This window comes from Pollicipes pollicipes, unplaced genomic scaffold (assembly GCF_011947565.3).
Source record: "Pollicipes pollicipes isolate AB1234 unplaced genomic scaffold, Ppol_2.1 Scaffold_6686;HRSCAF=7923_pilon_pilon_pilon, whole genome shotgun sequence".
Taxonomy (NCBI): domain Eukaryota; kingdom Metazoa; phylum Arthropoda; class Thecostraca; order Pollicipedomorpha; family Pollicipedidae; genus Pollicipes; species Pollicipes pollicipes.
Genome location: NW_023596921.1, coordinates 9,509,166 through 9,535,923, shown reverse-complemented (window position 1 = coordinate 9,535,923; position 26,758 = coordinate 9,509,166). Strand labels below are relative to the sequence as shown.

The 26,758-nt window shown below is 57.8% G+C and overlaps 2 protein-coding genes across 2 annotated transcripts in view; one reads left to right on the top strand and one right to left on the bottom strand.

Annotated features, from left to right (window-relative positions):
* Window positions 1-256: 256 nt before the first annotated feature.
* LOC119107879 (homeobox protein BarH-like 1) lies at window positions 257-6,215 on the top strand (the record flags this gene model as incomplete). The annotated part of the gene is given in 3 exon segments (XM_037231448.1): window positions 257-409; window positions 2,209-2,357; window positions 5,453-6,215. Coding segments are annotated over 3 exon segments (575 nt in total), but the record flags the coding sequence as incomplete, so codon positions are not given.
* Window positions 6,216-8,706: 2,491 nt separating this feature from the next.
* The window catches only part of LOC119107424 (membrane-bound transcription factor site-1 protease-like), a 24,653-nt gene continuing 6,601 nt past the window's right edge, over window positions 8,707-26,758 (bottom strand). Inside the window, 23 exon segments of the mRNA XM_037230858.1 lie at window positions 8,707-8,720; window positions 9,354-9,495; window positions 10,458-10,541; window positions 13,172-13,295; window positions 14,901-15,039; window positions 15,406-15,541; window positions 16,190-16,312; window positions 16,784-16,871; window positions 17,321-17,430; window positions 17,870-18,001; window positions 18,719-18,845; window positions 19,564-19,855; window positions 20,202-20,302; window positions 21,465-21,673; window positions 22,995-23,090; window positions 23,558-23,578; window positions 23,580-23,685; window positions 24,492-24,683; window positions 25,029-25,162; window positions 25,164-25,243; window positions 25,635-25,775; window positions 26,182-26,314; window positions 26,634-26,749. Coding sequence (XP_037086753.1) covers window positions 8,707-8,720; window positions 9,354-9,495; window positions 10,458-10,541; window positions 13,172-13,295; window positions 14,901-15,039; window positions 15,406-15,541; window positions 16,190-16,312; window positions 16,784-16,871; window positions 17,321-17,430; window positions 17,870-18,001; window positions 18,719-18,845; window positions 19,564-19,855; window positions 20,202-20,302; window positions 21,465-21,673; window positions 22,995-23,090; window positions 23,558-23,578; window positions 23,580-23,685; window positions 24,492-24,683; window positions 25,029-25,162; window positions 25,164-25,243; window positions 25,635-25,775; window positions 26,182-26,314; window positions 26,634-26,749 — 2,840 coding nt within the window.

Sequence of the window (26,758 nt, the reverse complement as noted above, 5' to 3'; positions counted from 1 at the left end):
GTGTTGAGAGAACACGGAAAAAACGATTCACATGGTTAGGAGGGTGGACGATGTGTATGCTTTAGGTATCACAGACGAACTTTAGTATGCTACGCATGGCAAAAACTACTTTCGTGTATTCATTGTAGAGCATTTGTGTAATCTGGCACGGGCCATTTGATAGTGCATTGTGCCACAATTTGTAGAATGCTACATGGTTAAGAGTTTGGGCTCAAGGGTGCATCACCAGCCTCCCGAGCATCGTCCTGTCCAACAGGTGTGGCTGGCAGCCCGCTGGCGCTAGCCGTACCGCAGCCTGACCCGGGCCGCGTCGGGGTACCGGTACCTGTGTACCTGCGCACGAGACAGGACGAGCACGCCGACCTGTGCGCTGGCCGCCGGTGCCGACGCAGTCGCACTGTCTTCACAGGTGAGAGGTCACGTCGAGGTCACAGGTGAGAGGCCACGCCATGATTACAGGTGAGAGGTCATGCCGTGTTCACAGGTGAGAGGTCATACCGTGGCCACAGGTGAAATGTCACGCCATGATAACAGGTGAGAGGTCACGCTGTGGTCACAGGTGAGAGGTCACGCCGTGGTCACAGGTGAGAGGTCACGCCGTGGTCACAGGTGAGAGGTCACGCCGTGGTCACAGGTGAGAGGTCACGCTGTGGTCACAGGTGAGAGGTCACGCCGTGGTCACAGGTGAGAGGTCACGCCGTGGTCACAGGTGAGAGGTCACGCCGTGGTCACAGGTGAGAGGTCACGCCATGATCACAGGTGAGAGGTCACGCCATGATCACAGGTGAGAGGTCACGCCGTGGTCACAGGTGAGAGGTCACGCCGTGGTTACAGGGGAGAGGTCACGCCGTGGTCACAGGTGAGAGGTCACGCCATGATCACAGGTGAGAGGTCACGCCATGATCACAGGTGAGAGGTCACGCCGTGGTCACAGGTGAGAGGTCATGCCGTGGTCACAGGTGAGAGGTCACGCTGTGGTCACAGGTGAGAGGTCACGCCGTGGTCACAGGTGAGAGGTCACGCCGTGGTCACAGGCGAGAGATCAGGTCGTGGTTACAGGTGAGAGGTCACGCCGTGGTCACAGGTGAGAGGTCACGCCGTGGTCACAGGTGAGAGGTCACGCCGTGGTCACAGGTGAGAGATCGGGCCGTGGTTACAGGGGATAGGTCACACCATGGTCACAGGTGAGAGATCAGGCCGTGGTTACAGGGGAGAGGTCACGCCATGATTACAGGTGAGAGGTCACGCCGTGGTCACAGGTGAGAGGTCACGCTCTGCCCACAGGCTCAAGTGACAAAGTGTTCGTAGATACTGCGTCTCTGAGTAGTTGAACGTGCCGTGCTGCGGCCAGAGATAACGGAGTCTGCCTTGTGCACTTGGTAAGCATATATGCGCACCCGATGTGTATCGGATGGAATGCTCAGTGGGGATTTATTTATTTTACCGAGTATCAAAGGACTAGGGCAGTTAATGTCGCAGTTCCCGACATCTCTTAGTAGCCTCCGCTACTAAAGGTGTGTGCGCTACTCATGAACTGAAACAAGGCTCGTCGCAGGCCTCCAACCCACCCAACCGCTTCTGTCAGCCAAGTTTGTCGACAAACACATTCCAACCTGTGACTTTCCATCACAAGAAGGCTGCTGATTCGCAGAACTGTGTCCTTGCGACGGCTGAAAATGTTTAAGACGGTTAGTAATGTTAAAATGACTGAATAGTTCCCATGTTGAAATTAGCCAACATTTAATATTCCAGGAGGCTCTAGTTAAGCGATGGTTTCAAGCAGTCATCGGTATGTATCATGGAATACCCAACGTTGCAAGGCGGTGCTTAGCTCTCGCTCATTGACCAGCGGCAGTGGCAGTGGTGTTGGGGGCCCTTGGTCAGGGAGCGTGACCTGGATACGGCCTTGAAATGTCGGGTGTTCTCGTATATATATATATATATATATATATATATATATATATATATATATATATATATATCAGACGCTCAGAATCCAGTGAAGCTGGAATGGCCTTTCCGCAGTATGCGCTGTTAAGGGAGAATCGGTGATTGATACGTCATTTAACCAGTAGAGCTACTTGTATATTGGAGGTCGTTTATTTTCGGCAGAAAATGCACAAGGAGTAAAACCAGAAGCCTTGTGTTTTTTTTTCATTTTATTATAGCCGGTTAATGCTGACACATTTGCTACGCGACCTGTTTCAGAAGCGCAGCTGGTGGGCCTAGAGCGTAGATTCAGCGCGCAGAAGTACCTGAGCACCACAGACCGGATAGAGCTGGCCAGGTCACTGGGGCTCACGCAGATGCAAGTCAAGACCTGGTACCAGAACAGACGCATGAAGTGGAAAAAGCAGGTCAGCTGAACTGGATGCGCCTTGGTGTCATAGCCCCGTGCCAGTGCGTATTTCCGTCGCCTGTTGATACACGTATTTTGTCTTTGATCCCCTATTTTCTGACGCAGCATCCAGCGAAGATGCCAAAGTCTTTCCGCGTTATGCACTCTTTGTGGTGAACTGCTGAGAGTGTGTGTCGCGCCGCAGCTCTGATTAGTCTGAAGAGCGGGCCTCAGGGTCGCGGCCCGGCGGCGGCAGCTGGGCCGCCATCACAGCTGATTGCCCGATGCGTTCCGCCGCCTCCCGCTGGGGTCATTAGCGCCCCCAGCTGGCCGACAGACCGCACACTTCCGAGGGACGCCCGGCGCCCTCCCTCCCCTCCCCGTCGTTCTTCTCGGCCCAGGTCAGAGGCCAGGCCGGCCTCGCGGGGGCCCGCGGCGATACACTAACACATCAATTAGCGACACAGCGGGGATACACACACACACACACACACACACACACACACACACACACACACACACACACACACACACACACACACACACACACACACACACACACACACGACACGGACACGGACACGGACACGACACGGACACGGACACGGACACGGACACGGACACGGACACGGACACGGACACGGACACGGACACGACACACACACACACACACACACACACACACACACACACACACACACACACACACACACACACAACACACCACACACACACACACACACACACACACACACACACACACACACACACACACGGACACGGACACGGGTGCTCACGCATTTACGTGCCGTGATTCCAGTCCCGGGTGTCCAGCTTCCGCGCGGGGTGTTCGATTCGTCGTGTGCAGCACACGCGGAAGCTCTGCAGCCATCTAATTGCGAACTGCGCGGCCATCAGTCTGGCTATGTGCTATGTGATGTGTGCTAAGAAAGGGCACACATTGACTCAAAACCACGCGCGATGCTCAGAAGATGTGGTTCAAGAAGCCCTTGCGATCAGCGATGGCGTGGCTCGTCAATGAGCCGGGGCAGGTTCATGACGTCCCTGATCGTAACTGTGCGCGCAGAAATTGCTTGTGATGGGAGAATCGTTTTGATAGGCTGTTGCCGTGCCCGAACAAATGGAACATCTCTACGGCTCGAGATATGTCGCGCAGAGAGGATCTTAACGTTCGTGCTTTTTTTCTCCTTAACGTCGCGCTTCTGTAGGTACCAAGGAGGGACTGCTTCTTGCCGCCTCGTGTCTCTAACAGGCACACCATGAATGGGTGACATCATCCGACCAGTATCGACCCGGAAGTCGCTGACGATATGTGCGACGGGTTGGCTTAATGTGGTTTAACCACCACACGTGTCGACGACCCCCCCCCCCCCTTAGAAAGCGTGACCGAGTTGTCAGGACGAGGGCGGCACCATTCAAAGCTACCCTCTGCAGCGTTGAATGCCGGTTCGGTCAATTATCATAAAGCCGCCGTTGTCAACGAGTCTGGCAGCACAGCAGCCCGCAGCGATGCCTGCTGTGAGCCCGTGATCCCGACAGGGGCTCTGTCCGATTCGCTCGCTCTTGAGCGCGGTTGCACCCGCAGTGATGTCTGCTGCGGGCCCGTGGCCCTGACAGGGGCTCTGTCCGATTCGCTCGCTCCTGAGCCGGACTGCTGTGCCGGCAGTGATGCCTGCTGTGGGCCCGTGGCCCTGACAGGGGCTCTGTCCGATTCGCTCGCTCCTGAGCCGGACTGCTGCGCCGGTTACCCGCCGCCGTCTTGAACGAATGAGGCCCTGTCTCTGTGCAGGTGCAGTCGGGAATTCCTCGCGGCAAGGATATGCAAGTCACTGGGCACGCTGCCATTCTGTAACTGCGTGCTTTTTTAAGTAAAATAATTTAAAAGTGGATTATGCGCGATGGCTACAGCCGCCGGCTGTGGTGGGCTTCCCGCTGACGTCGGTTCTGCCGATGCGTCGGGATACCCGCCACGCTTTCAAGACGGCGGCGGCGGGGCCAAAGAAGCGCCACGTACGCACCATCGCTCGTTTGTCAGATCGCTGAGTGCCCCTAATATAGCTGCGCGTCCCTTTGAAATGGCCGCGCGGCTCTCGTGCTGCGCACCCCGCTGAGCGGTGCTCGCTGCAGCACCTGCAAATCGAGGGGGCGGGGGCGGGGGCGAGAGCGGACAGGCAGGTCACAACAGGCCGTCAGCGGCGGGTGGCGCGTGTCGTGTCTATCTCCGCGCCAGGTGCGTCGCCACGCGGCCGTGCGGCACTACGTCAGGAGGGGGCTCGTGCCCGTAGACCGACAGGTCGCTTTTGCTGATCGCGGTGTGACGTTGGATGTCAGTCGTAACTGTCCGCACTGTTCCCACGTATATGTCCTGGGCATCTATCTGCATGTATCTTTCTTCTGTCTCCACCAGTTCGCACTTCACTCTATAACATTCCAGGGTAAAGCTAGGAAGATTACGTACGGTGGCAGCTGGAACTTGCATATAACATCTGGAACTTGGAGCTTGGGCTGGAACTTTACAATGTGTCGGATTATGGTGGATATGGAACGTGGTATTACAAAACGGGGCCAGATGTGCATTCAGCCGCAAGATCGGCGTGGGATATCATTAACGCTAGAAGCGGCGATCTCATTAAGTTGAAAGCGCGTTTTTTTAAGAATACGATGATTTCTACTTCGAGGTGTGCACCGCCCATCAGTCTACCCGGCAACACAAAAATGCGATTATGAGTGGTCAATTTTGGACGCTGGAGGTTTTTGGGAGAGCTATAAATTAGTTTGACTTTTACAAGCCACACCAGAACTGGTCAAACATGAGTTGACAAGTTATGCCTTTTGCCTCTGTCATCGCCCCGGGAGAGGTTTGCAACAGTTGCCCTAGTTTTTCTCGAATATGACCTTCGAATACGGACTGCTCATATTGGTCATGCGTACTGCATGATAAATGAGCGTGCTTGCGTGTTTTGCTCCGAGGGACACCGAGTGACGTATCCCTTACACTGAACGCAGTAATTTCGAGATTATGCAACTATTCATCCGACACTTTTCACGCCGCCTTCAGGCCGTACGTTTTCTCACACAGTGCATGTGCACCAGGTGCTGCTGAAGGGGGAGCGGTCACCCACCAAACCCAAGGGCCGGCCCAAGAAGAACTCGGTGCCGTCGCTGGTGGAGCTGCAGCGGCTGACGTTCAGCGAGAGGCCGTCGCCGCCGCCGCCAGCGGCCGGCCAGCCGCAGGACAGCCAGGTGTCCACCTCCCAGCTGGAGGAGCGCGCCGCCGCCTCCTCCTCCTCAGACGACGAGGAGGACGAGGGCGACGTCAGCAGCGAGGAGGCGCCGCCCGAGGCGGCCTCCGGCCCGGCGGACTGAGGTGCTCTGTCTGGAGGAGGCGGCCTCGGGCCCGGTGGACTGAGGTACACGGCCCGAGGTGCGCGGCCTCAGGCAGCAGGGGCGCAGGGGGCAAATGGCCATGGTTACTTGTGAGACAGCCAGACAGCCAGCAGTGACGCACGGCCGCCATCTCTCCGCGCAGTGTGATGCCATGTTACAATCCGTTGGGTTGGAACTGACGGCTCCCATACGAAATGCTAATAGGTCTGAATGTGTCAGTGGAGGCAACTCCCAGAGCTCACGAAGCTCCAGTGTTACGTGAAATTGGATGTGAGTTCACGTTATTGTGGTTAAGTCTTTCTGCAGTGATGCTTTCATCATGTGATCCTTATCAGACTTCAAAACCTCTCTCTAATTTTTGCTAAGATTTTGAACGCGAAATTCGAGCCGTCACGGGACTTGATGTCTTGATTGGTTACTTGCACTACAGTGAAGGAGTGTCGTTATTTATTGATAATACAAGCTTCAGGAGACGGACGCATTGTCATGCACGTTGTTCCGAGTCATCGGCATGCTCAGGCGCGTCCCCTGACCTTACTGCAGGCGCAGTGGACGTAAACGACGGAGTACTTTGGTTTATGGGACGCAGCGTGTAATGGATGTGCAAATATTGTTCGCTTCGTTTGTCCCGACAAACTCTACAACCATCCCAGCATGGGAAGCCAAGCCAGAGAAGGCCTTGACGCGTTGCCGCGACCAATTGCCAAGGTCAAGATGAAAAGTTCACGATAACATTACTATCGAAACATTGACGTCGGCGCTGGTTTGGTGTCGTGCCTTCAAGAGGAGCTCCGGGCCGCCAAGCGCCAAACTCTTCAACCCATCACAACATCGTGGCCGACACAATTTCACGCGCGCGGAACCTGAGGGGCCTCCCGTTGACGGTGAAGCCACGCGCCGTGCACGGCTGCACCGCCTCGTGGCGGTACTGCGCTCGCCGCGGCATGGCTGCGCGTGCGTTCTTGCTATTGCCGTTCACCGAATCTTAAATCTACGAGCCATTAGGAGACAGTTCATGCGATCACATTCGTCGATACACATGAATGCCGTTTCAAGAGTCCTGAATCATACTTGATAAAGCGCATTAGAACAATCCACTTAGGATTAGGCAATCACCTACTAGCGACAAGCGCAACCGAGCTTACACATCGTCGCAGCGTTGATCAGTTTTCCTTGGCACTGCTTGTTGTCTTAATGATGTCACAACCGTTCACAGCAACATTGCGGAATGCTGCAGGCAATGCTCCAGGACTTAAGCCCCATCACGGGAGCGTCCGGCAACCAGAATTCGCAGCTCCCACGTTGACCTCCACTTTAGCATCTCCCACGTCATTCTAAGTCTGCTCGTCGCCTCGGTGGCTTCTCGGACGCCGGGCCGGGGCGGCGACGGAGCGTGACACCCAGGCCCTGACCCGTCCGGACAGCTGACGCAGCTGCCATCGGCGGCGGCGGGGGAGCGTCGACAGACGGGGGAGTGACACTCGTCAGGGCCCGGACCGCCCGGCCGGACCGCGTCGGAGACGGCGGCGGCGGCGGCAAAAACGGCAGGCAGCCGCGCGGCCGCCGGCGCGGCCAACACGGGTCTGAAGCGGCCGCCGACAATGGAAGTTAGCTCCGAGGTGGCGGCCAAAGGAGCAGACATATATTTTTTCACGACATTGACGCAGGCGCCCTGTTTGGGTAGTGGGCCCTTGACGGACAGCAGCCAACATACTTCACTTTTATCTCATTTCAAATTTCATATCACGATCTTGTTTTTCGCGTCTCAGCTATGGCACACGGTGCTGCGCAACCATGTGGCAGAAATGACCCATACGAAGTTAATGGCAGCGGATGTGAACGATGAAATTAATTCCACATGGAACGCCTCGTATCTTCGAACGCCAGGTGGTAAAGTCCAACTATAGCTGTCGAGATCGGACACGGTTTGCCGGCCAGATCTTACCTTTTCGTTCATGGCATGAGCCGCATCATCAATCCGCGACGTCACATCAAAACCACGTCATTCTTAGCCGATATACAGATACATCATGCGTATAACAGCAATTTTGTCATAGGAAGAGTGCCAGTGAAAGACAATTATCATAATTTTCTCACCGATCCTCAGCCAACCAGCATCATCTTAGAAACACCGTAAGAACTTCACCTTAGACTTACACTGAAAAAGCAAGTTCTTGGGAATGAGATCCAGACAAAAATATGTTGCAGCAGCATCAGCCTCTAAGCTAGCATGAACAAGTCCGTGTATTGCGTGACGTTCGGGGCGCACCATTGTGCAAACATCAGCTATAGCGCCACACAAAGGCCGATATCATAAGGGTTTACGGGTGCGCCGACGCCCAAGGCCACTTGACATGTGTAGAGGGCGGTGAAATGTCCCAGAGCATCGCGTCGTAAGGTAATGTAACGTAACGTAACTGCCACCGAAGGCTTTGCTCAAACACGGCATTGGCTGGTACGCTTCCGCTAGTCAGCGTTCAAACGGCGGATTTCGATTGGCGGCAGAAGCGTGGATCATTCTTGATTGATGCCGCGCGTGGCACAACGCATGGGACTGAATCCGTTGGAAATTTGCTGTCGTTCATAATGTGTTGACCGAACCAAATCGCGGGACCAATGGCCGCGCACTGTGCTTAATCAGTGCTTTTCCGCATCCCCACGCAAGCGAAATAATCAATCTGAGCCATCGTGAAAAGACAAGCACTATTGACCGTCAAAATCCTGTCCAACTGACCGTTGGTCGCGGCCTAGAAAAAAACTACATGGGCAGGCATAACACCGCTACGCGAAGAGACAGCGCAAGCGAGAAGTGAGGCGTCAAAGTAGTGTTTCAAACCACAGCGTCTCGGGTGGTGCCGAAGCACTGTATTACATTCGGTGGCGACACATCTCACGGTGGATTTTCTTTCGTCTACTGTCAGTGGCTAAACATCTATCAAAGGACGCGCTCAGCCAATCGATCACGTCATCAGTGCTGCGGAATGCAGACAGCGCAGTGAGGCTTGTACACATAAATACACCGGTACAGCAGTCATCTGACACAAATCGTAACACAATCGTAGCGTAGCTGAGTCCCAGAGCATTCAGATACTGATGCCTCCATCATAAAACTTCAAAACGGGGCTGCGATTGAACTATGGAACATTGCACAAAATAGGCGCGAACAGAGAAACGGCATACCCAGTGTGCGCCGGCGCCCGTGCGGGCGCTGGAGCAGACAAAACCACCAGAGTCAACCGTGCGCAACAGAGCCAGGCGCCTTGCCCACATATATCACAACCTGGAGAGCGAGTCCCCAGGACGGCTCGCAGCAGCCCCAGCCAACTCTCAATCGTATAAAAACACCCGGCCTCGTCACACAATCCGCTCCTACAATGTCGAGGAGGCGGCAGCGGCGGCGGCGGCGGCGGCGGCGGCGCCAAAAGCGGCGCCAACCGGCCTGAAGACGCCTGACTGAGCGCGAGGAGCCGGTCCGTGGGCTGGAGGGGCGAGCTGGCAGGCGGCCCCCGGTCGGCCGGCCGGGGGCCGCCCGCTCACACCACCGGCACGCGCACGGCACCGGCGGCGGCCAGCAGGCGGCGCGCCTTGGGCCGCCGCCGCCGCCGGCCGCGCGACTGCTTGTACAGGTAGCAGACGACGAACATGGAGACGGTGAGCAGGCCGATCAGCGCGTAGGCGGGCAGCGGCGGCCGGCGGGCGGCGCTCATCCGCACGGCACCGACGCCCGAGGCCGGCTCCGGCCAGCCGCTCTGTCGGCACGCGCACACCGAGGTCAGCCGGGCCACGGTCAGGTGGCCGCGGGACCGACGGCAGGTCACACGTAGGCCACGCGCGGAGGCCGCACGCGGTGCAGAGACGGCCCGGCGCGGGCAGCACAGGACATAACGGTGGCCGCCCGGCCGCCGGGGCCCGAACTCACAAAAGACTGGCCGCCACGCTATCTTAACAATCAGCACAGGATGAGGAATTTTGGAAAACACCGCTAATATCATGGCTCTTCGCCTCCTTTCAAGGGAACATTGATAAAAACATATTTTTCGGGCTCTAGCACATTCCATTAGTCGTGAGTTCGAAGCTTGCAACTAGTTCAAAAGTAGAGCTAAAATAGCCCACACATGCGTTCTTCACAGTGTCCACGTTTGTGTGCATGCAAACACAACACGGTGCCCAATCGAATGACAACACGAATCACGAATGCAAACGTATCAATCACGCCACATTTAGCTTAAGTTTAAGTGTGACTGAAGCAAACGTTAGTGTTATTTGGGCTGGTTTCCCAGCGATGCGGCATGTGTTCGTATGTTTGTCGAAGGTGCGTGTATACTGTGACGAGCGTGAGATGGAATGAACGCGCGCAAAACGCGCGAAAGTCATTGGTGAGTGATGGCACATCGTGTTTATCGTCGGATCATGCCAACTCTTGGTATGCAGAGCAGCGAGTTTGCCTATTTACGCGGGAATGTGCGCACCGACACCAAAAAGTGCCCCAAAGTCCAACGGGGACCCCCGCCACTTCAAAGACGAAAAAGAACGCGGCTTATAGCATAGTAAACGGGTTAAAATTTCGCTCCGTGCAATACAAAAACCCGGATGCAACAATGTTCCGCAATCTTGCATCAGATACACAGCGGCTGCTATACAACATTGTTAAATGCGCTTGAGATACGGTGCAGCCGCACCGGGCGCCGACCGTAGCACCCCATCCACCCACCTGCGGCGATTTGAGCACATCCTGGCGTATAGCGTTGAGCGGCAGAATGGGGCTTTCCAGACCCACAGACAGCAGCTTGGCGGACTGCAAGAGAGCGCACGCCGGCCAGACGGACGCGTGAGAAGCGAAACTGAGGCCGGCACGCGCACGCGCACACCTCACACCTCACACGGCACACGTCAGGCAAACAACACGCCGCGGTGCACATGCACGTGGCGAGCGTGGCGCCGCCGGTGCTGCCAGGCGGCGCGTCTGGGCCGCTTTGTCGGCACGGGTCAGCGGGGTGCATCCGATTGGGGGCGGCGCGACGCCCAGCGCGGCGCCGCCCCCAGTCGGAACGATGGAATTCCGTGTTCCACAACTGTGATGCGCCGTCACCGTCAACACGCAACTTTTCCACCGTCAATGGGCCGTTCCACGGCAGACCGGCCGATGGTCGGCAGCCTCGTCTTTCGGATGGGCCTAACGCACCTTTAAGGGTACCTGATGCTCTGAAGCTAACTGTGCAATGTTCAGCCCGACAAGCAGCGGTGGACCGAGCACTCGGGATTTCTGACAGGTCGCATTGCGTGACATCGGCGGTCTACATCTCATACGTTAACAAGTGCAATCATACAACGCCCATTTCGCATTAAAGCAATTATTTCTCCATATTATATTAACATATATATTATATATATATATATATATATATATATATATACACATTAAACTATATTTTTATTTATTTAGATTATTTATACGGATTAGACATATACATTCGTTTTAATATTTGTGCTTCGTAATTGACAGCAAGATGTACTATTTTCCACCTCAAAATGCACACCTGCTTGCCAACTTTTGGTTGTCGTTGTTGATTAGAGTTTTAGGGCGCGCCGACTACTGTGGTCATTTTGCGCCCATGACACCCAGATTACGGAGGGAGTCATTCTCAGGGACAAACACCCAGAGATCCCAAACTACGCGCACTTCCGTTATAAATTTGTTATATGTTTATGTAATTAACTACATGGAAACACAAGAAAAGTTACAGAAAATGGAAAAAAATGAAGGAAAATGACGCGTAAACTAAGGATGCCAACCACGCATGATGTTATTTGCGGTATGCAGCAAACTGAAGCACCTGCGACGCACTAAACTAAATTTCTAGTAAAAAGTGAGTTGTGCCCTCCCTCCCCCCCCCCCCCCATCGCGAGATCCTGCGTACGTTTCTGATCATTCCAAACATACCCAATTGTATAGCAAAACTTGTGGACAATACTCCCATATATTTCAATAAAATTTTACCACCACCAATACGCCTGTTTGAAAGAGCCCATTTCCCCTCTGCTATTGAATGTTACCTATTGGTTGTTCGCTAACAGCCGAATACTCGTGTACTTTGTTGCACTCCGTGTTAGGGTTCACGACTTATATCACGAGGCCCAAGGTTAAAACGTCGGACCACGAACAATGAACCAGAGAGGTTTATATTATTAATTAGTACGATGTTCGCCAAACATCGCGCGAGTGTCCGCCATTCCAACGAGGTCTCTGCACGAGGTGCGGGTCACCAAGACAGGTACTCAGCCTGTGACCTCTCCAAAATGAGTCAGATATGACTCTGACTTTGACTATGACTCAGACATCGTTGACCTGATCGAGTTGAAAATGTACCGATAGATTTAGGCTTCAGAGTATCTCACGTAATCGCGCAATCCTCTGGACACAAACTGTCATCTTATGCTGCGATCAGTGCTCAAACGTCGCCAAGGAAAACCATGGAAATCGCGTTTTACTGAAAAGACATGTAGATTTCAGTCATAAAAATCAGCTGGCAGATCTTCAAGCAAAACAGTAAACATTCTTTTTTATTTGTTCTTGTGGTCGAAAAGGTAGCCTCTTGTTTCAACCTGACTTTTCCATTATCACGACTTTCGCCTCCGTCTCGGACTTCCCTTCTCGTAAAACCCCTTCACAAACCCCTTTAAAACCCCCTCACAAAAGCTCCCGACTTTCCTTTCACCTCGGGTTATTTGCCAAACAGTGAGGCCCCGACCTCCACTCGCCATAAAATCACGCTCTGCCAGTTTTCAACCCGCGTGCATTCCCACACAAGCATACCCCGCATTTAAACGTAGACGAATTTGACAGTTCTGTCATCCTATCATGTCAGGCAATGAATTACAAGACCACAAATACCCAACAGTTAAACGTGAAAATGCTAACCGACTCGTTTTTGTTAAGTCACGTCAAACCACGTGATTGCGCCATTGACGAATGCCGCGGTGCATGAATACTTGAAGGCAGCGACCAACCGTGTAGCCTCGGCGTGCGGTCACAGAAAACTAGGCAAAACAATGACGCGCCGCTGACCTATACGGCGTCGTCGAGAGGCGACCTGGGCATGTCAGGGCCGCGTAGTGCCAGGTTTCCCTTAACTAACTACAATGGTAGCATGATCCGTGGCTACGTCTCACGTCTGGCAGCGGGCCAAAACCATCGCCACCCACAAACATAAGCGAAACAGCCAGCCCCACGACTTCGGCAAGAGAGCATCACCGAATCGCAGGATCTATCTGCAAACGCAGTGCAACGGAGCGCCAGCACTCGCACACTCGAATCTGGTGTATCGTATCATAGTGCACTCCGTCGGCGGCCAACGTGCGCAGTGCTCGCCAAGCAAACCTCCTCCCCCGGGCCGCCCGCCGGGCGGCGGTGGCGGCTGTCCTCACCTGGTACAGGTTGGACGGGCCGGACTGGTTGACCGGCGACGGGTGCGCCCACTCGCGGCGCGCGCAGGCCGGCAGCGGCAGCGTCGACTGGCCGTCCAGGCCGTTCTTCAGCACCTTGGAGTGCCTGCCGGGCGTCCGGCGACTGTCACGTGACCGGCCGACAGTGGCGCGCGCGCACGGCGTGACGGCGCGCCCGAGGGACACATGACGGGCATCCACGGGCGTGCTCGGTCACGGCCCAAGGTGATACGCCACTGCATTGTAGCCATCATCGTACGCGCCAATGGACCGCAGTCTTACTCGTCCGCTATGGCACAACTGATATGAAATCATCGCACCACGGCCCCCAGCTGACCCCGCATCTTCGGCGGGCCGGCCGACTCCGCTGAGAGGCCCGCCGCCGAGGAGCGGTTCCGGGACTCTGTGTGGCGCGTGGAGCGTTCTGAGAGCGCAGCACCGGTCGCGTCACTGCACCGCCTGAATTCAGCTCGCTCTACAACACCAATCCCCCCAGTCCCACTCGGAAGCCGTAACCAACTGTGCATCGGTCAGAGGGAGGAGCACGATCAAAATGTGATTCTCGCGTTTGGGCCATATCGAGGCAAAGCAGCTGTGTCTTTTCGTAGCTCAGCATGTGCGGGGTTTAAACACGGAGAGCCGCCTTCCAGGATGCAATCGACGTATGCACGTAGATCGGGTTTGTAGGGTTAGGATTTCAAATAGTTTTGATTCCTCCTCAATAGGTGAGATTTCACGCTTAAAATCTTATATTCTTTAAGAACGAAATCTTCCATGGAACTTCCCGTTTACGGCTTACACGACACACTTTCTTCCACACTTTACCTTTGTTTTAACGGCCTTTGACAAAAAATCTACGGAAACTCATAATACATTACTTCGATGGGAACACGTCAAGCAAAGCGGCGACTTCGACTTCCACGTTCAACATAAACGCAGTCAGCCGTCTGCAGCACAGACGCCTTCGTCGCCAGATCTGGAGAGAATCTGCAGAGCTGCTCGAACTGATTGAGTGAACGTCAGCGGACAAGCCTGTTCGAACCCAAGTAAATCGATGTGTGAATGGCCGAAGCCATACTTTAAGTAAATCAGTCTAAATGGAATGAACCAGTCTTTCAACCTGAATCTTTCATAAAAAACGAAAATTTGTTTAATGCATACTTTGTGTGACCAAGTGCGTTTTATCATGTCAGGTATGCACAGCAATAATAGTCCTGCTATTACATTACAGAGCATTTTTGTATTTGCATGCAGACCGCCCCGCCCACCCTTTGTTCGGCCACAGCACCGTCATCCTGTCTACAGTAAATGCCGCTTGCAATAAAAATGACAATGTGAACCAAAATGCGCCTTGTGCACGTTCCACTTCGAATAGCACTCCATAAAACACTCCTGTTCAGTAACTTGTTAACTTGTTGAATGCTGCTTGTTTGGCTGGTCCATTCCATAACTTAGACTATTGCACTTCAAGTGTGGCTTCGGAAATGCTTGAAGGATATACACACATACATATACACATTCACTTGGGTTCGGACAAAATTGCCTGCTGGCGTCTACCAAAGCAGAGTTCCTGAACACTCTGCTAGTTTACCACGTCACCACGTCCCGACCACCCCACGGCACCCCGTCGGCTGGGTTCGCTCGTGGCTGGGTGGAGCCGACGTCTGGCGGTCGGTCCGCCCCGGTCGGCGCACGTGGCCGCCTCCCCCACCTGTGCAGGTTGCTGCCCTCCATGCGCTCCGGCAACACCAGCTCCGATGTCACCGGCTGCACGTGCTCCGACGTCAGCGTAGACGGCACGTGGCCCGACGACGTGAAGTGTAGCAGCGCCGACAGCAGGTTGAAGCAGTCTGAGAGTGGGGGGGGGGGGGCGTATGTCATGCCACGACGGCCTGAGGGACGCGGACGCCACACAAGTGCGCCAGGTCCGTGGTGCTGCTTACCTTGCCGTTGGGCATGCGTGCGAACACAACGTCCACGGACTGATGTTCAGCATATGTGGTGACGGTAAAGTTTAATGCCATCTCGGTCAGCATAAATTCGAACTCGGGCGTCACCTTTCAATGAAGAGGTAACTTATTAAACCAGTCGCAAAGTGACCTAACTCATAACGTTAAATGTCGTAAACACTGTATGTCTGGTTACATTACCATCGATCCGAGGGGCTGATTCATTGCTGACTGGAGGGGTTATGGCGACGGGCGGCACCGGCTGACCTTTCTGCATGTGGCTGGAGTCGAGGCAGCTGGAGTCTCCGTAGAGGCCGATCCTGCCGCCGGCGGCCGCTCCGCGCGTCTGGTACAGGCCCAGCACGGCCGCGTCAGGCACCTTCTTCTTCAGCCCGTCCACGATCTGACGGCCGAGCACCCAGTCAGGCGCACGTACGGCCGGGTCCGCCCCGCCCACCCGGGGACCCCCGGAGCTGCCGGCGTTAGGCGGGCCGGGTCCGCCCCGCCCACTCGGGGACCCACCGGGCTACCGGCGTCAGGCGCACGTACGGCGGGGACTGCCCCGCCCACCCGGGGACCCCCGAAGCTGTCGGGGTCAGGCGGGCCGGGTCCGCCCCGCCCACTCGGGGACCCCCGGAGCTGCCGGCGTTAAGTGTTCACTCTAGGGGCACAACAGCCGCCTCCCCCGCTCCGACACATGTGGACAAGTCCGGTCAGCTCCGGGATCATCCTCCCAGCGGACAGCGGCAGGCGATGATAAGCATACTGAGGACGATAAGCGAAACCTTCCCACCCACACGGACGGAAAGCAGGCCACACAGAACCGCCGCACTCGATACAACGACTCTCACTTGGCCGCAACGTAACACCCGAGGCGAGGCGTAACTAAGGCGACATTTCAACAGCAGAAGCCGCGCTTCAGTGTCTGATGAGACGGCGCCACGGCCTTCGACCATCACTGACACGACGAGCACGCTCTGACGACCCCCCCCCCCTGGCGCGCCACCGGCCGTCGCCACCGAAAGGCGAGCGGGCGGGCGGGCGGCCGTACCTCCGCGGCCTGGTCTCGCAGCGAGTGGCGGATCACAGTGCCCTCTTTGGGGAAGCGGGCCAGCGTGGTGCCCGACGCGTAGCTCTGCGTCTGGCCATTGAACTTGAACTCGCCGTCCACCACCTGGCGGAAGACGGACGGGTCAGGTCCGACGGCGGCCGCCCCAGCACCTCCGTCGGCGTCGGTCGCACGCCCTGACGTAGAGGCTCACCAGAAGACCCGGTACGCGTCGATTTGGGACGAATCTCTCAATCAAAATGAGTTTTCTCGCTGAGAAATTTGTTGGTCGATTTCAGCGCTGGTTGTTACGGCCTGGTACCACGCAACCATTTTGGAACTCAGGTCACGAACACACAAAGCATTTAAAAAAAACACGTGTGGCGGCCTATCCTTTACGGACCGCACCTTACACCTTATGGCAGACATGCGTCTGGTAACGATTAACAGATTTGGGTGCACTACGCCCATTCGCGATTGTTATCGTTTGCATGGACTGTTGCGACTTGGTGTGACACCTTAGTTGGTGATCACGTTGATGATGTTGTCCTGCACCCCTGACAGTTCCCTGTGTTCGTGCTGGGTTGGTCGGGTTACCTGCTGGCTGAAGGCCATGCCCCAGGCGGCCAGCAGGTCGTTGAGGGCGGGCAGGTTGGCGCCTCCCGTGTCCGGCACCCACCACTCCCTGCGGCAGAAGGCTGACGGTCAGGGCGCCCACACGCCGGCCGGCGGCGGTGGCGGGCGCAGACGGCGTCAGCGGCCGACGCCTGCCCAGCCGCCGCCGGCGTCCGGTCCGGGTGCGGAGCCCCGCGCACAGAGGGCGCCCACTGCCCCCGCTCGGTCACAGGAGGCGGGGCGGTGCACTGCTCCCGGCGGTCATCAGACCGTGGCCGGCTCCACCAGCCGCCCGCCACCGCCGGGGCATCGGGCGCCGGCGCCGGCGGTGGCGGGCGCAGATAACATCGGAGGCCGCTGACGAGGTGTCCCTGTCACCGATGCTGCTCCCCCGGCGCACGCTGTTTCAACACCCCGCAACAGGCTGCCGGGCAGCGACGACGACCAGGGCCATGTCTTGACGCCTGAGTGACACAGCCACCCGACAACGGACAAAGCAACTGCCAACGTGACACCCACCTGGTGTTCTCGTCATAGAACTTGACCTTCTTCATGACGACCACGTTATACCAATCGGCGAAGATGAGCAGCGACAGGCCCTCATCCACGTCTCGACGCAGCTTGGCGGCCTGCACGACACAGACGCAGGGACGCGTCACGGATTGCGCAATGTCGCGACGCACGGGAGGGCGAGTACACCGGTTACACGCCTTGTCGGACGCCGGTTACACAGGCGCGAATGTCTTGCCATGCGTGGTGACGAGCGATGTCCTGTCGCTACACGAAAAGCAGCACGTCGAATAAAGTCGCTAATTCCGGCTAAATAGATGCCGAATATAGATCATATGTCAATAACGCTACCCACTCTGGTCCACAGGGCACGCCTTACCTATCGCCTGACCTGACGCCTGGTCTGACGCCTGATCTGACGCCTGGTCTGACGCCTGGTCTGACACCTCACCTAACGCCCGGTATGACGCCTGGTCTGACGCCTAGTCTGACGCCTGACCTGACGCCTGATCAAAAGAGATCGCATGACACTCGGCACTCCGCAGACGGCATGCCCACCTCCTCCGGGAAGTACTCCTCCTCGGCGTCCACGATCATCAGCGTGCCGTAGTGTTTGGCATCGAAACAGGTGAACGGCTCGCCGAGCACTTCCACGTAGTAGCCATTCGTGCGCAACGACTGGTACATGTCCTGCGGCGACAGCAACAAGCGGTCCACCATGAGCCTTCAGCGGTGACCATGGTGGTCCGCGGGGGCGCACCATGGCCCCCGCAGGCGACGCGCTCGAAAACTCCAATGATCAACCAATCACAGTGGTCCACTCGCCAACCAGGCTACAGTTCTACGCGCAGCCCATCGTAGCTAGTTCAGTACACGGCGACACAGCAGCATTGAACAGATTACATTCGGCAGTCGCACGGTCTTGATGTCATCTGCTGGCTCCGATGAAAGCCAAAACGTACACGACTGGGTCTCTGCGCGCTGCCCCGCGGGTAAAACGGGTGGCGAATCTGACCATTTCCACAGCAGACAGTAACAACCGAAAGTTGACGGCAGTGGTAAATGGGGGATACAGTGGATGTAGGGTGATACATTAGTGCTTAAAGGTCTGAACTTTAAATATGTTCTAACCGACTCAAGTACAGTTAATCTTTTCTCGCTTTTTCTGGAATGTCTTTCTCAGTGCGTAAGGAATGCATGCGGTTTTTCTTAAACCAGTGCAATCATTTCAAACTAGTTACGTCCTGTACGCCCTTGCGCAGAGAGCCGCGCACATCCTAGTTTTCAGCCGACGTAAGGAGGTACCAAGACGTTTCTCAGAATATTTCGAACGAACAATTGGGCGCCATGTGTGACAAAAGACCCAACAAGACACGGCAGCTGATCAGACGTGCTACCCCAACTGACCTTAAAGTTGGTGTGGATGTGGTCGCCGTTCCAGTCGAGAGGGTCGCTGACCATCTTAAGAATGTCACGCGGGAAGTAGCCCGGCGGGTAGCGCAGGTTGTGGTACTGGTCCCACAGAATCCGCTTACTGAGGACGCACGGCCCGCGGCGTCAGCCAGCATCATCTCGAGACATGACAATGTCAGTCAGCATCATACCCATACACGACAACGTCGGCCAGCATCGTCTCGAGACATGACAAGATCAGCCAGCATCATCCCCATACACGACAAGATCAGCCAGCATCATCCCCATACACGACAAGATCAGCCAGCATCATACCCATACATGACAAGGTCGGCCGCCGCCGGCTGCGGCGCCGACAGCAGAACACTAACCAGATGTACGCACCAACACATCAGGAAATGCATCCACGAGTCCACAGGTACACAGAGTACCACCCAGGCTCCCACAGTGACAGAGATCGGCGGGGGGCTGAGAGCAGCGGTCAGTGGGCTCAGCACACCGCCCTGCGCTGCTCGCTGCCCGGCGCCTCCGCACACCGCCCTGCCGCTGCTCGCTGCCCGGCGCCTCCGCACACCGCCCTGCCGATGCTCGCTGCCCGGCGCCTCCGCACACCGCCCTGCCGCTGCTCGCTGCCCGGCGCCTCCGCACACCGCCCTACGCTGCTCGCTGCCCGGCGCCTCCGCACACCGCCCTGCCGCTGCTCGCTGCCCGGCGCCTCCGCACACCGCCCTGCCGATGCTCGCTGCCCGGCGCCTCCGCACACCGCCCTGCCGCCGTCCGGCGGCATAGCGGCCACCGCCTGAAGGCGGCGCCCTGCCGCCCGCCCAGCCGCCGCTCACCTGCGCGGAGGCGTCGGGATGATGCGCGCCTTGAGCGCCAGCCGGACGGTGGAGGTGCGCGGCTCGGTCTCGCCGTCCTCAGCCGGCGACTCGACCGTCAGCTGCACGTGGCCCTGCACGGTGCCGTCCCAGAGCGCGGCCGCCTCGGCCACCGACACGGACACGGCCAGGAAGCCCGACCACGGCCACAGCACGGCCGAGTGCGAGAACGCCAGCCGCAGGTGGTGGCCGTACTGCGGCGTGTACGGGTGCCAGGTGGGGCCGTCCACGATGCGGCCCGACACGCCCATCCCTGCCGCCGCCGGGAGAGAGCGCCGACGTCAGATGGGGCACGGCAAAGGGGCTCGGGCCGAAGGTGACCGGGCGCTGCGCCGCAGCTACCGCCAGGCGGACGGAACGCGGTGTACGGGGATGAGACGGCGTTGACATGGCATGGGCATCACAACGCTGGCTAAAGCTCAACGTGAACCACGGCGACGACGCAAGAAAGCATTTCTCCTCCTGACGCGCATCCGCAAGAAGTCACTACGCACGCCGTCCAGCATCGGCCGATGGAGGCATAACTAGCGGATCTCGACCAAGCCGGCACGGCCGGGCGGAACCGCTGGCCCGGTCAGGCCTCTGCACCCACCACGCACCGTTCAGGATGGTCACGTTGATGACGGTTGGCATGCCGGTGTAGTACAGCGGCTGCGTGCAGTACGGCCACATGTACTGGCACTCGGTCAGGTCCACATAGCTGTAGGAAACACCGACCACAGACGTTACACAGCGGCCACATGTACTGGCGCTCGGTCAGGTCCACATAGCTGTAGGAAACACCGACCACAGACGTTACACAGCGGCCACATGTACTGGCGCTCGGTCAGGTCTACACAGCTGTAGGAAACACCGACCACAGACGCTACACAGCGGCCACATGTACAGGCGCTCGGTCAGGTCCACCCAGCTGTAGGAAACACCGACCACAGACGTTACACAGCGGCCACATGTACTGGCGCTCGGTCAGGTCCACCCAGCTGTAGGAAACACCCACCACAGACGTTACACAGCGGCCACATGTACTGGCGCTCGGTCAGGTCCACCGGGCTGTAGGAAACACCGACCACAGACGCTACACTGCGGCCACATGTACTAGCGCTCGGTCAGGTCCACCGAGCTGTAGGAAACACCGACCACAGACGTTACACTGCGGCCACATGTACTGGCGCTCGGTCAGGTCCACCGGGCTGTAGGAAACACCGACCACAGACGTTACGTGCGGCCACATGTACTGGCGCTCGGTCAGGTCCACCCAGCTGTAGGAAACACCGACCACAGACGTTACGTGCGGCCACATGTACTGGCGCTCGGTCAGGTCCACCCAGCTGTAGGAAACACCGACCACAGACGTTACACAGCGGCCACATGTACTGGCGCTCGGTCAGGTCCACCGAGCTGTAGGAAACACCGACCACAGACGTTACACTGCGGCCACATGTACTGGCGCTCGGTCAGGTCCACCCAGCTGTAGGAAACACCGACCACAGACGCTACACTGCGGCCACATGTACTGGCGCTCGGTCAGGTCCACCGGGCTGTAGGAAACACCGACCACAGACGCTACACTGCGGCCACATGTGCTGGCACTCGGTCAGGTCCACCCAGATGTAGGAAACACCGACCACAGACGCTACACTACGGCCACATGTACTGGCGCTCGGTCAGGTCCACCGAGCTGTAGGAAACACCGACCACAGACGTTACGTGCAGCCGTCGCCCGCACGGCCTATTGTCACCCAAGCATCCATTTACGGGCCGAGCCAAGGACGCGGCCCGAGGGTGAGACGACACCTGGCTACGGAGCCTCAACTAGGGTTATGTGGCGAGGCACGAGCTGGGACCATGGGATCGAGCCTGACCTGGGGCTCAGGCTGGCCTGCGGTTTGTAGCGTGACAGCACGTGGTACGCCTTGATGAGGTCGAGCTTGCCGGCGCCCTGCTCGAACATGTTGACACCGGGCAGCCGGCGGGCGGACGCCATCAACGCCTGCTTGACGCTGGCCGGGTTGATGACAGAGCCGCGGTGGAGCACAGCGGAGACCAGCAGAGCCACGGCACCGGCCACCACCTGGTCCCACGGGCACAGACGTGAGATGGTCAGCATTGATGGCGTCAACGTTGGAGGTCCGTCATTCCGCGCAGGCTCAGACGTCGAGGGCGCTCGGCCGAACGCGCAGCTCCTCACTGATGGCTTCAAAACCCGAGGACCCGAGACCGAACGGAGACCCGGGACCGAACAGCGCCCGTTTCGTTGGACCTGACATTGCGTTGAAGGCGCAGCCGTGCCGACCCGTGCTCCACGTGGGCCGCTTACAGTCGAGGCGACATCAAGTATAAAACGACGTTTAGAGCACGCCCGAGATGTGTGTTTGCATGACCATACATCGACATTCTGTGGGATGCTTTCCAAAACACGCTTCAGTAGTCTAATACTAACAATGATAAAACCAACAAAGGAGCTACATATATCAGCAGATGATCTGCTGCACCCATTCGAATACCAATAAGCACTTCTGGTCATTTTTTGACCCAAGCACCTCGTGACCCTTTCTACCATGTGACCATTTGAAGCTGGTTCATGCTGAATTGTTTTATTTTGCCACCAGAGATATGAATGACATTTGTAGCTGTCTCCGTAACTCTGGTCTCTGTTGTGCGTCGCCGAGGTCCGCATTGACGCCCCGGTATGGGCCTGTACACATTGGCGCTCTGGTATGGGCCTGTACACATTGACGCTCCGGTATGGGCCTGTACACATTGACGCTCTGGTATGGGCCTGTACACATTGACGCTCTGGTATGGGCCTGTACACATTGATGCTCTGGTATGGGCCTGTTCACACTGACGTCCTGGTATGGGCCTGTACACATTGACACTCTGGTATGGGCCTGTACACATTGACGCCCTGGTACGGGCCTGTATACAATGACGCCCTGGTATGGGCCTGTGCACATTGACGTTCTGGTATGGGCTTGTGCACAATGACGCCCTGGTATGGGCCTGTACACACTGACGCCCTGGTATGGGCCTGTACACATTGATGCCCTGGTATGGGCCTGTACACATCTTTGGTGAGGGACGTGAAGCGTACATGAGGCAGGTATTATACGGAAAAATTCCGCACAAAAAATGCGTATGTGCCACTTTGAAACATGTGAGAGGTCACGCAGGTCAAGTGTCCGTGCGTGGTATGACCTCGGAAGGATACCATACGTCAGACATTACAGCTGCCTTGGGCAGTGGTTATGGGTGGCCCGTTACAGCTACATCATTGTAAAAACCTTTTGACAATGACATGATGAGTGCATAACCCAGTACCAGTGCGCGTGTGTGTGCGTGTGGAACGACGAGGGCGTGTGCCGGCGGCAGCCGGGCGCGGCAGTACTCACCGGCGAGGCGACGCTGGTGCCGCTCAGCGACTTGCAGCCGCCGGCCACGTTACTGCCGCGCACCGCCGACCCGTACGTCACCACGTCCGGCTTCACCTGAGCACGAGACGGCGCCGGCGTCACCGACCGCCGGAACGCCGCCGTGCGCCGCCACGCCAGCAGTCGGCCGAGAAGGCGGCGGCGGTCGCCAGGGGCACGAGTCGTCACACATCGGCACCAGCTCGCGCAGCGAGCACGTCGGAATACCGACGTATCGCACTGCAACCAGCCTCAGCATTGGAGCCCCCTATGTCCCGGACTTACATTGGATCAAGCAACAGTCAAATCTCCCAGTAAGCAAGAGTAAGCGACAGCCCAGTATGGCACCGCGGGCTACATCCCGCGCCCAGCGCCCCCACCCGACTAAGAGTTCAGCACCTCGACCGGCCAGCACTGCGAGATCTAAGCAAGACTATCAGTCCAACGCCGTGGCTGCTTTCCCCGCTGACGAGGTGCTTCCGAACCATGCTCGGCTGACGGGGAGCGCGTAGGCGGGGCCGATGGCAGAAGACGATCAAACGCACCCGGCCGTATCCGGCGGGCAAGCTTCCACGTGGTCATCCCTCGAGACGAGAAGCGCGCCATCTGGTCCTCGAAATTGATGCCGCCCACGCCGATCACGTCCCACTGGTCGGCCGGGTTGTTGAGCGTGCTGCAAGGAGCGGCGATCGGTCACTGGTGGCGGCGTCGGCGGGAGCCCGCAGCGTGCCGGTCCAGTCAACCCAAAGCCCGCTCGGAACGCGCCAGGGCCCACGATCGGATGACACCGTGCTCCACGCCTGATGCCCCACAGTGGGGTGCAGTCCCAACGAGCGAGCCAGGGTGGCGCGTTAAGCTACTACTGACGCGTGTTCAGTCCTCGCCCGTAGAGGGTCCATGAGCCAGTCAACACGTCGCTCCGTAAGGGTCCATGAGGCCAGATCACCGGTCGCCCGTAGAGGGGTCCATGAGCCAGTCACTCGCCCGTAGAGGGGGTCCATGAGCCATCCACTCGCCCGTAGAAAAAAAAGGGGTCCATGACCAGTCCCTCGCCTGGTGTTTGTGTCCCCTGAGGGGTCCATATGCCATCATCGCCGTAGAGGGGTCCATGAGCCATCACTCCGCCCGTAGAGGGGTCCATATGCCAGTCCACTCGCCCGTAGAGGGGTCCATGAGCCAGTCACTCGCCCGTAGAGGGGTCCATATGCCAGTCACTCGCCCGTAGAGGGGTCCATGAGCCAGTCACTCGCCCGTAGAGGGGTCCATATGCCAGCCACTCGCCCATAGAGGGGTCAACGTGCCAGCCACTCGCCCATAGAGGGGTCAACGTGCCAGCCACTCTCCCATAAAGGGGTCAACGTGCCATCCACTCACCCGTAGAGGGGTCAACATCCCAGTCACTCACCCACAGGGGGGGGGGGGGGGGGCTCCGTGTTCCAGTCACTCACCCACAGAGGGGTTTGTGTGCCAGTCGCTCACCCGTAGAGGGGTCCGTCGTTGCCGATCGCCGATACCATGATGACGCCGTTGGCCGTCAGCTCCCACACCTTGTCCACGAACGGCTGGTCCATGAAGTCCGGCCCGCCGATACTCAGGTTCAGGATGTTGATTCTCTTCAGGATCGCGTAGTTGAAGGCGTCCAGAAACCAGGAGGTGAAGGATGACTGGCGACAAAAACAATGGGCTTTGGCGTGAATTGTGATGGCAAGAATCGCTACAAATGGCAACAGGCACGGGACAAGGACATGCAGTGGTGCTCGTGCAGGTGCTCGCCTTTCACACGCCCACACGCACAGGAAAATACGCAACATCTTCACAGTTTCGCCTCATACGCAGAGCTGTTATCCATCTGTCTCACGCTTCCCAGTCTCCCTCCCCCTCCCCCCCCCCCCCCCACCCACCTCCTCGTCCATCCCTGCCTCTCCACCTCTCCCTGCCCATCTCCACCCCCTCCCTGCCTCTTCCTACGCATCCCCGCTCCTCTGGCCCCCGCGTCATCCTGCCGCACCCTGCTTCTTGGTGAAGACCCGGAAAATATGCAGCTCGGCGTCGGGCGCGAAGCCCAGACACTCGGCCTGACTGGCGATCACACCGGCCACGAACGTGCCGTGGCCAAGCGCGTCGTCCAGCGTCTTCTCCGTCGTCCAGTTGGGTGCGCTCCTTGACGCGTCGGAAGTGCGGGTGGCCCTTCTTCAGGCCGGTGTCGAAGATGGCCACCTTGACGCCCTTGCCTGGTGAGCAGAGTCGCGCTCGTTAGGCTGACCGGAACGCGCGAGCGCGGACAGCGAGACGTGTGGCGGATGCTGCCAGGGGAGAAGGCCCAGCACGACATCGATGTTTTAAGGAAGCGGAAAAAGGTTTCCCTTTGTCCTCCCTTTGTTCCCTTTTCATTGTTCTTTCAGTAAAATGCGAGAATGAGACACACAGATCGCAAACAGTGCCACATACGAGCGAGGTCGCCGGCGACACAGCAGCCTGACAACGCCGTCAAGCTATAGCTTTATCGCACTGTCACCGCCATATGTCAGGTTACCCCCTCCCCTCCCCCGTCTGTCGTTGTGCGGCGACGCCCGGGACCCGGGGCTGCGGCCGCCTCCGCCGGCAGCGTCCGTCGCCACTGACCGGTGACGCCGAACTGCTTCCAGAGCGTGTCCGCCTGCAGTATGGAGGTCACCTGACGCGGCACCGCCTTCAACAGCCGGCGCCCGTTGTGGCGACCTGTCGAGTGCCAGAACGCCTTGTTGCCCTGCGGCGCAATCACAGCTTGGTGAGGGGCACATCATCGGATACTGGGATGGGAAAGGACTCTGACAGCTGGATACCCACTCCGTTCAGATGCACTGGATCAGAAGAGTGTCATCCAACTGTCCTAAGACATCAACCACCCGGGCTGTACAACGCCATGGCCATAATACGAAAATGGCCCAGACAAGCGAGTGGTTATGTGCACGGGCCAATCAACAAATGGTAAGGGCACTTCTCTGAGCTGTCTTCGTCGCCGCCAGTTAACTACAAGGCACAAGTGCAACCCATCGCATGGGCACCACGCTCCCCAGCCGGCTCACCAGCGTGAAGGAGCGCCGCGGCGACTGGAACTTGACGCCGCCGGTGGCGCCGCCCGCCTCGTCGTCGGCATCCGTCTCCGGCGCGCCGTCGTTGTCATCGCCGCCGCCGGCCGGCTCGGCGTCGCTGGCGTTGACGTATGTGAGCGTGCGCACCACCAGCCGCTGCGGCGTGACGCGGCGCACCTGCGGGTGTCGCGCCAGTGCCGCCAGGCCGCGGCGCGGCTCCGTCTCGCGGATCTGCCGGGCGGCGGCGGAGGAGGTCGGGCACGGGTCTATGGTGTTTGCGTCCGTGTCCGGCCAGGGAGACGAGCGCCGACTGGGGACGCTACGCAGCGGATGGGCCGGGCAAACACAGCTAAATGAATACCCCCGTAAACAAGGCGGACCGCGCCTCTGCCACAAAGGAAACAAAGCCAAGCGAAGAGCAAAAGTGACGGAACAAACGCATGAGAAACAGCTTATGAACTAGTGCAAGCCAAGCCACGAATGGCAAGGACGGGCACGCGTCGCCGCAGGCGGTGTCGACGTCTGGCGCCCAGCAGGCGACCGTCCGCACCTCCAGCACGTCGAAGTCGCTGGGTAGGTGCTTGGCGGGATTGTTGCGGGGGACGATGGTCCACTTGACCACGCCCGAATGGTTGAGCGCTGCGGCGATGAAGCCGCGACGGGCCTCTTTAGAGT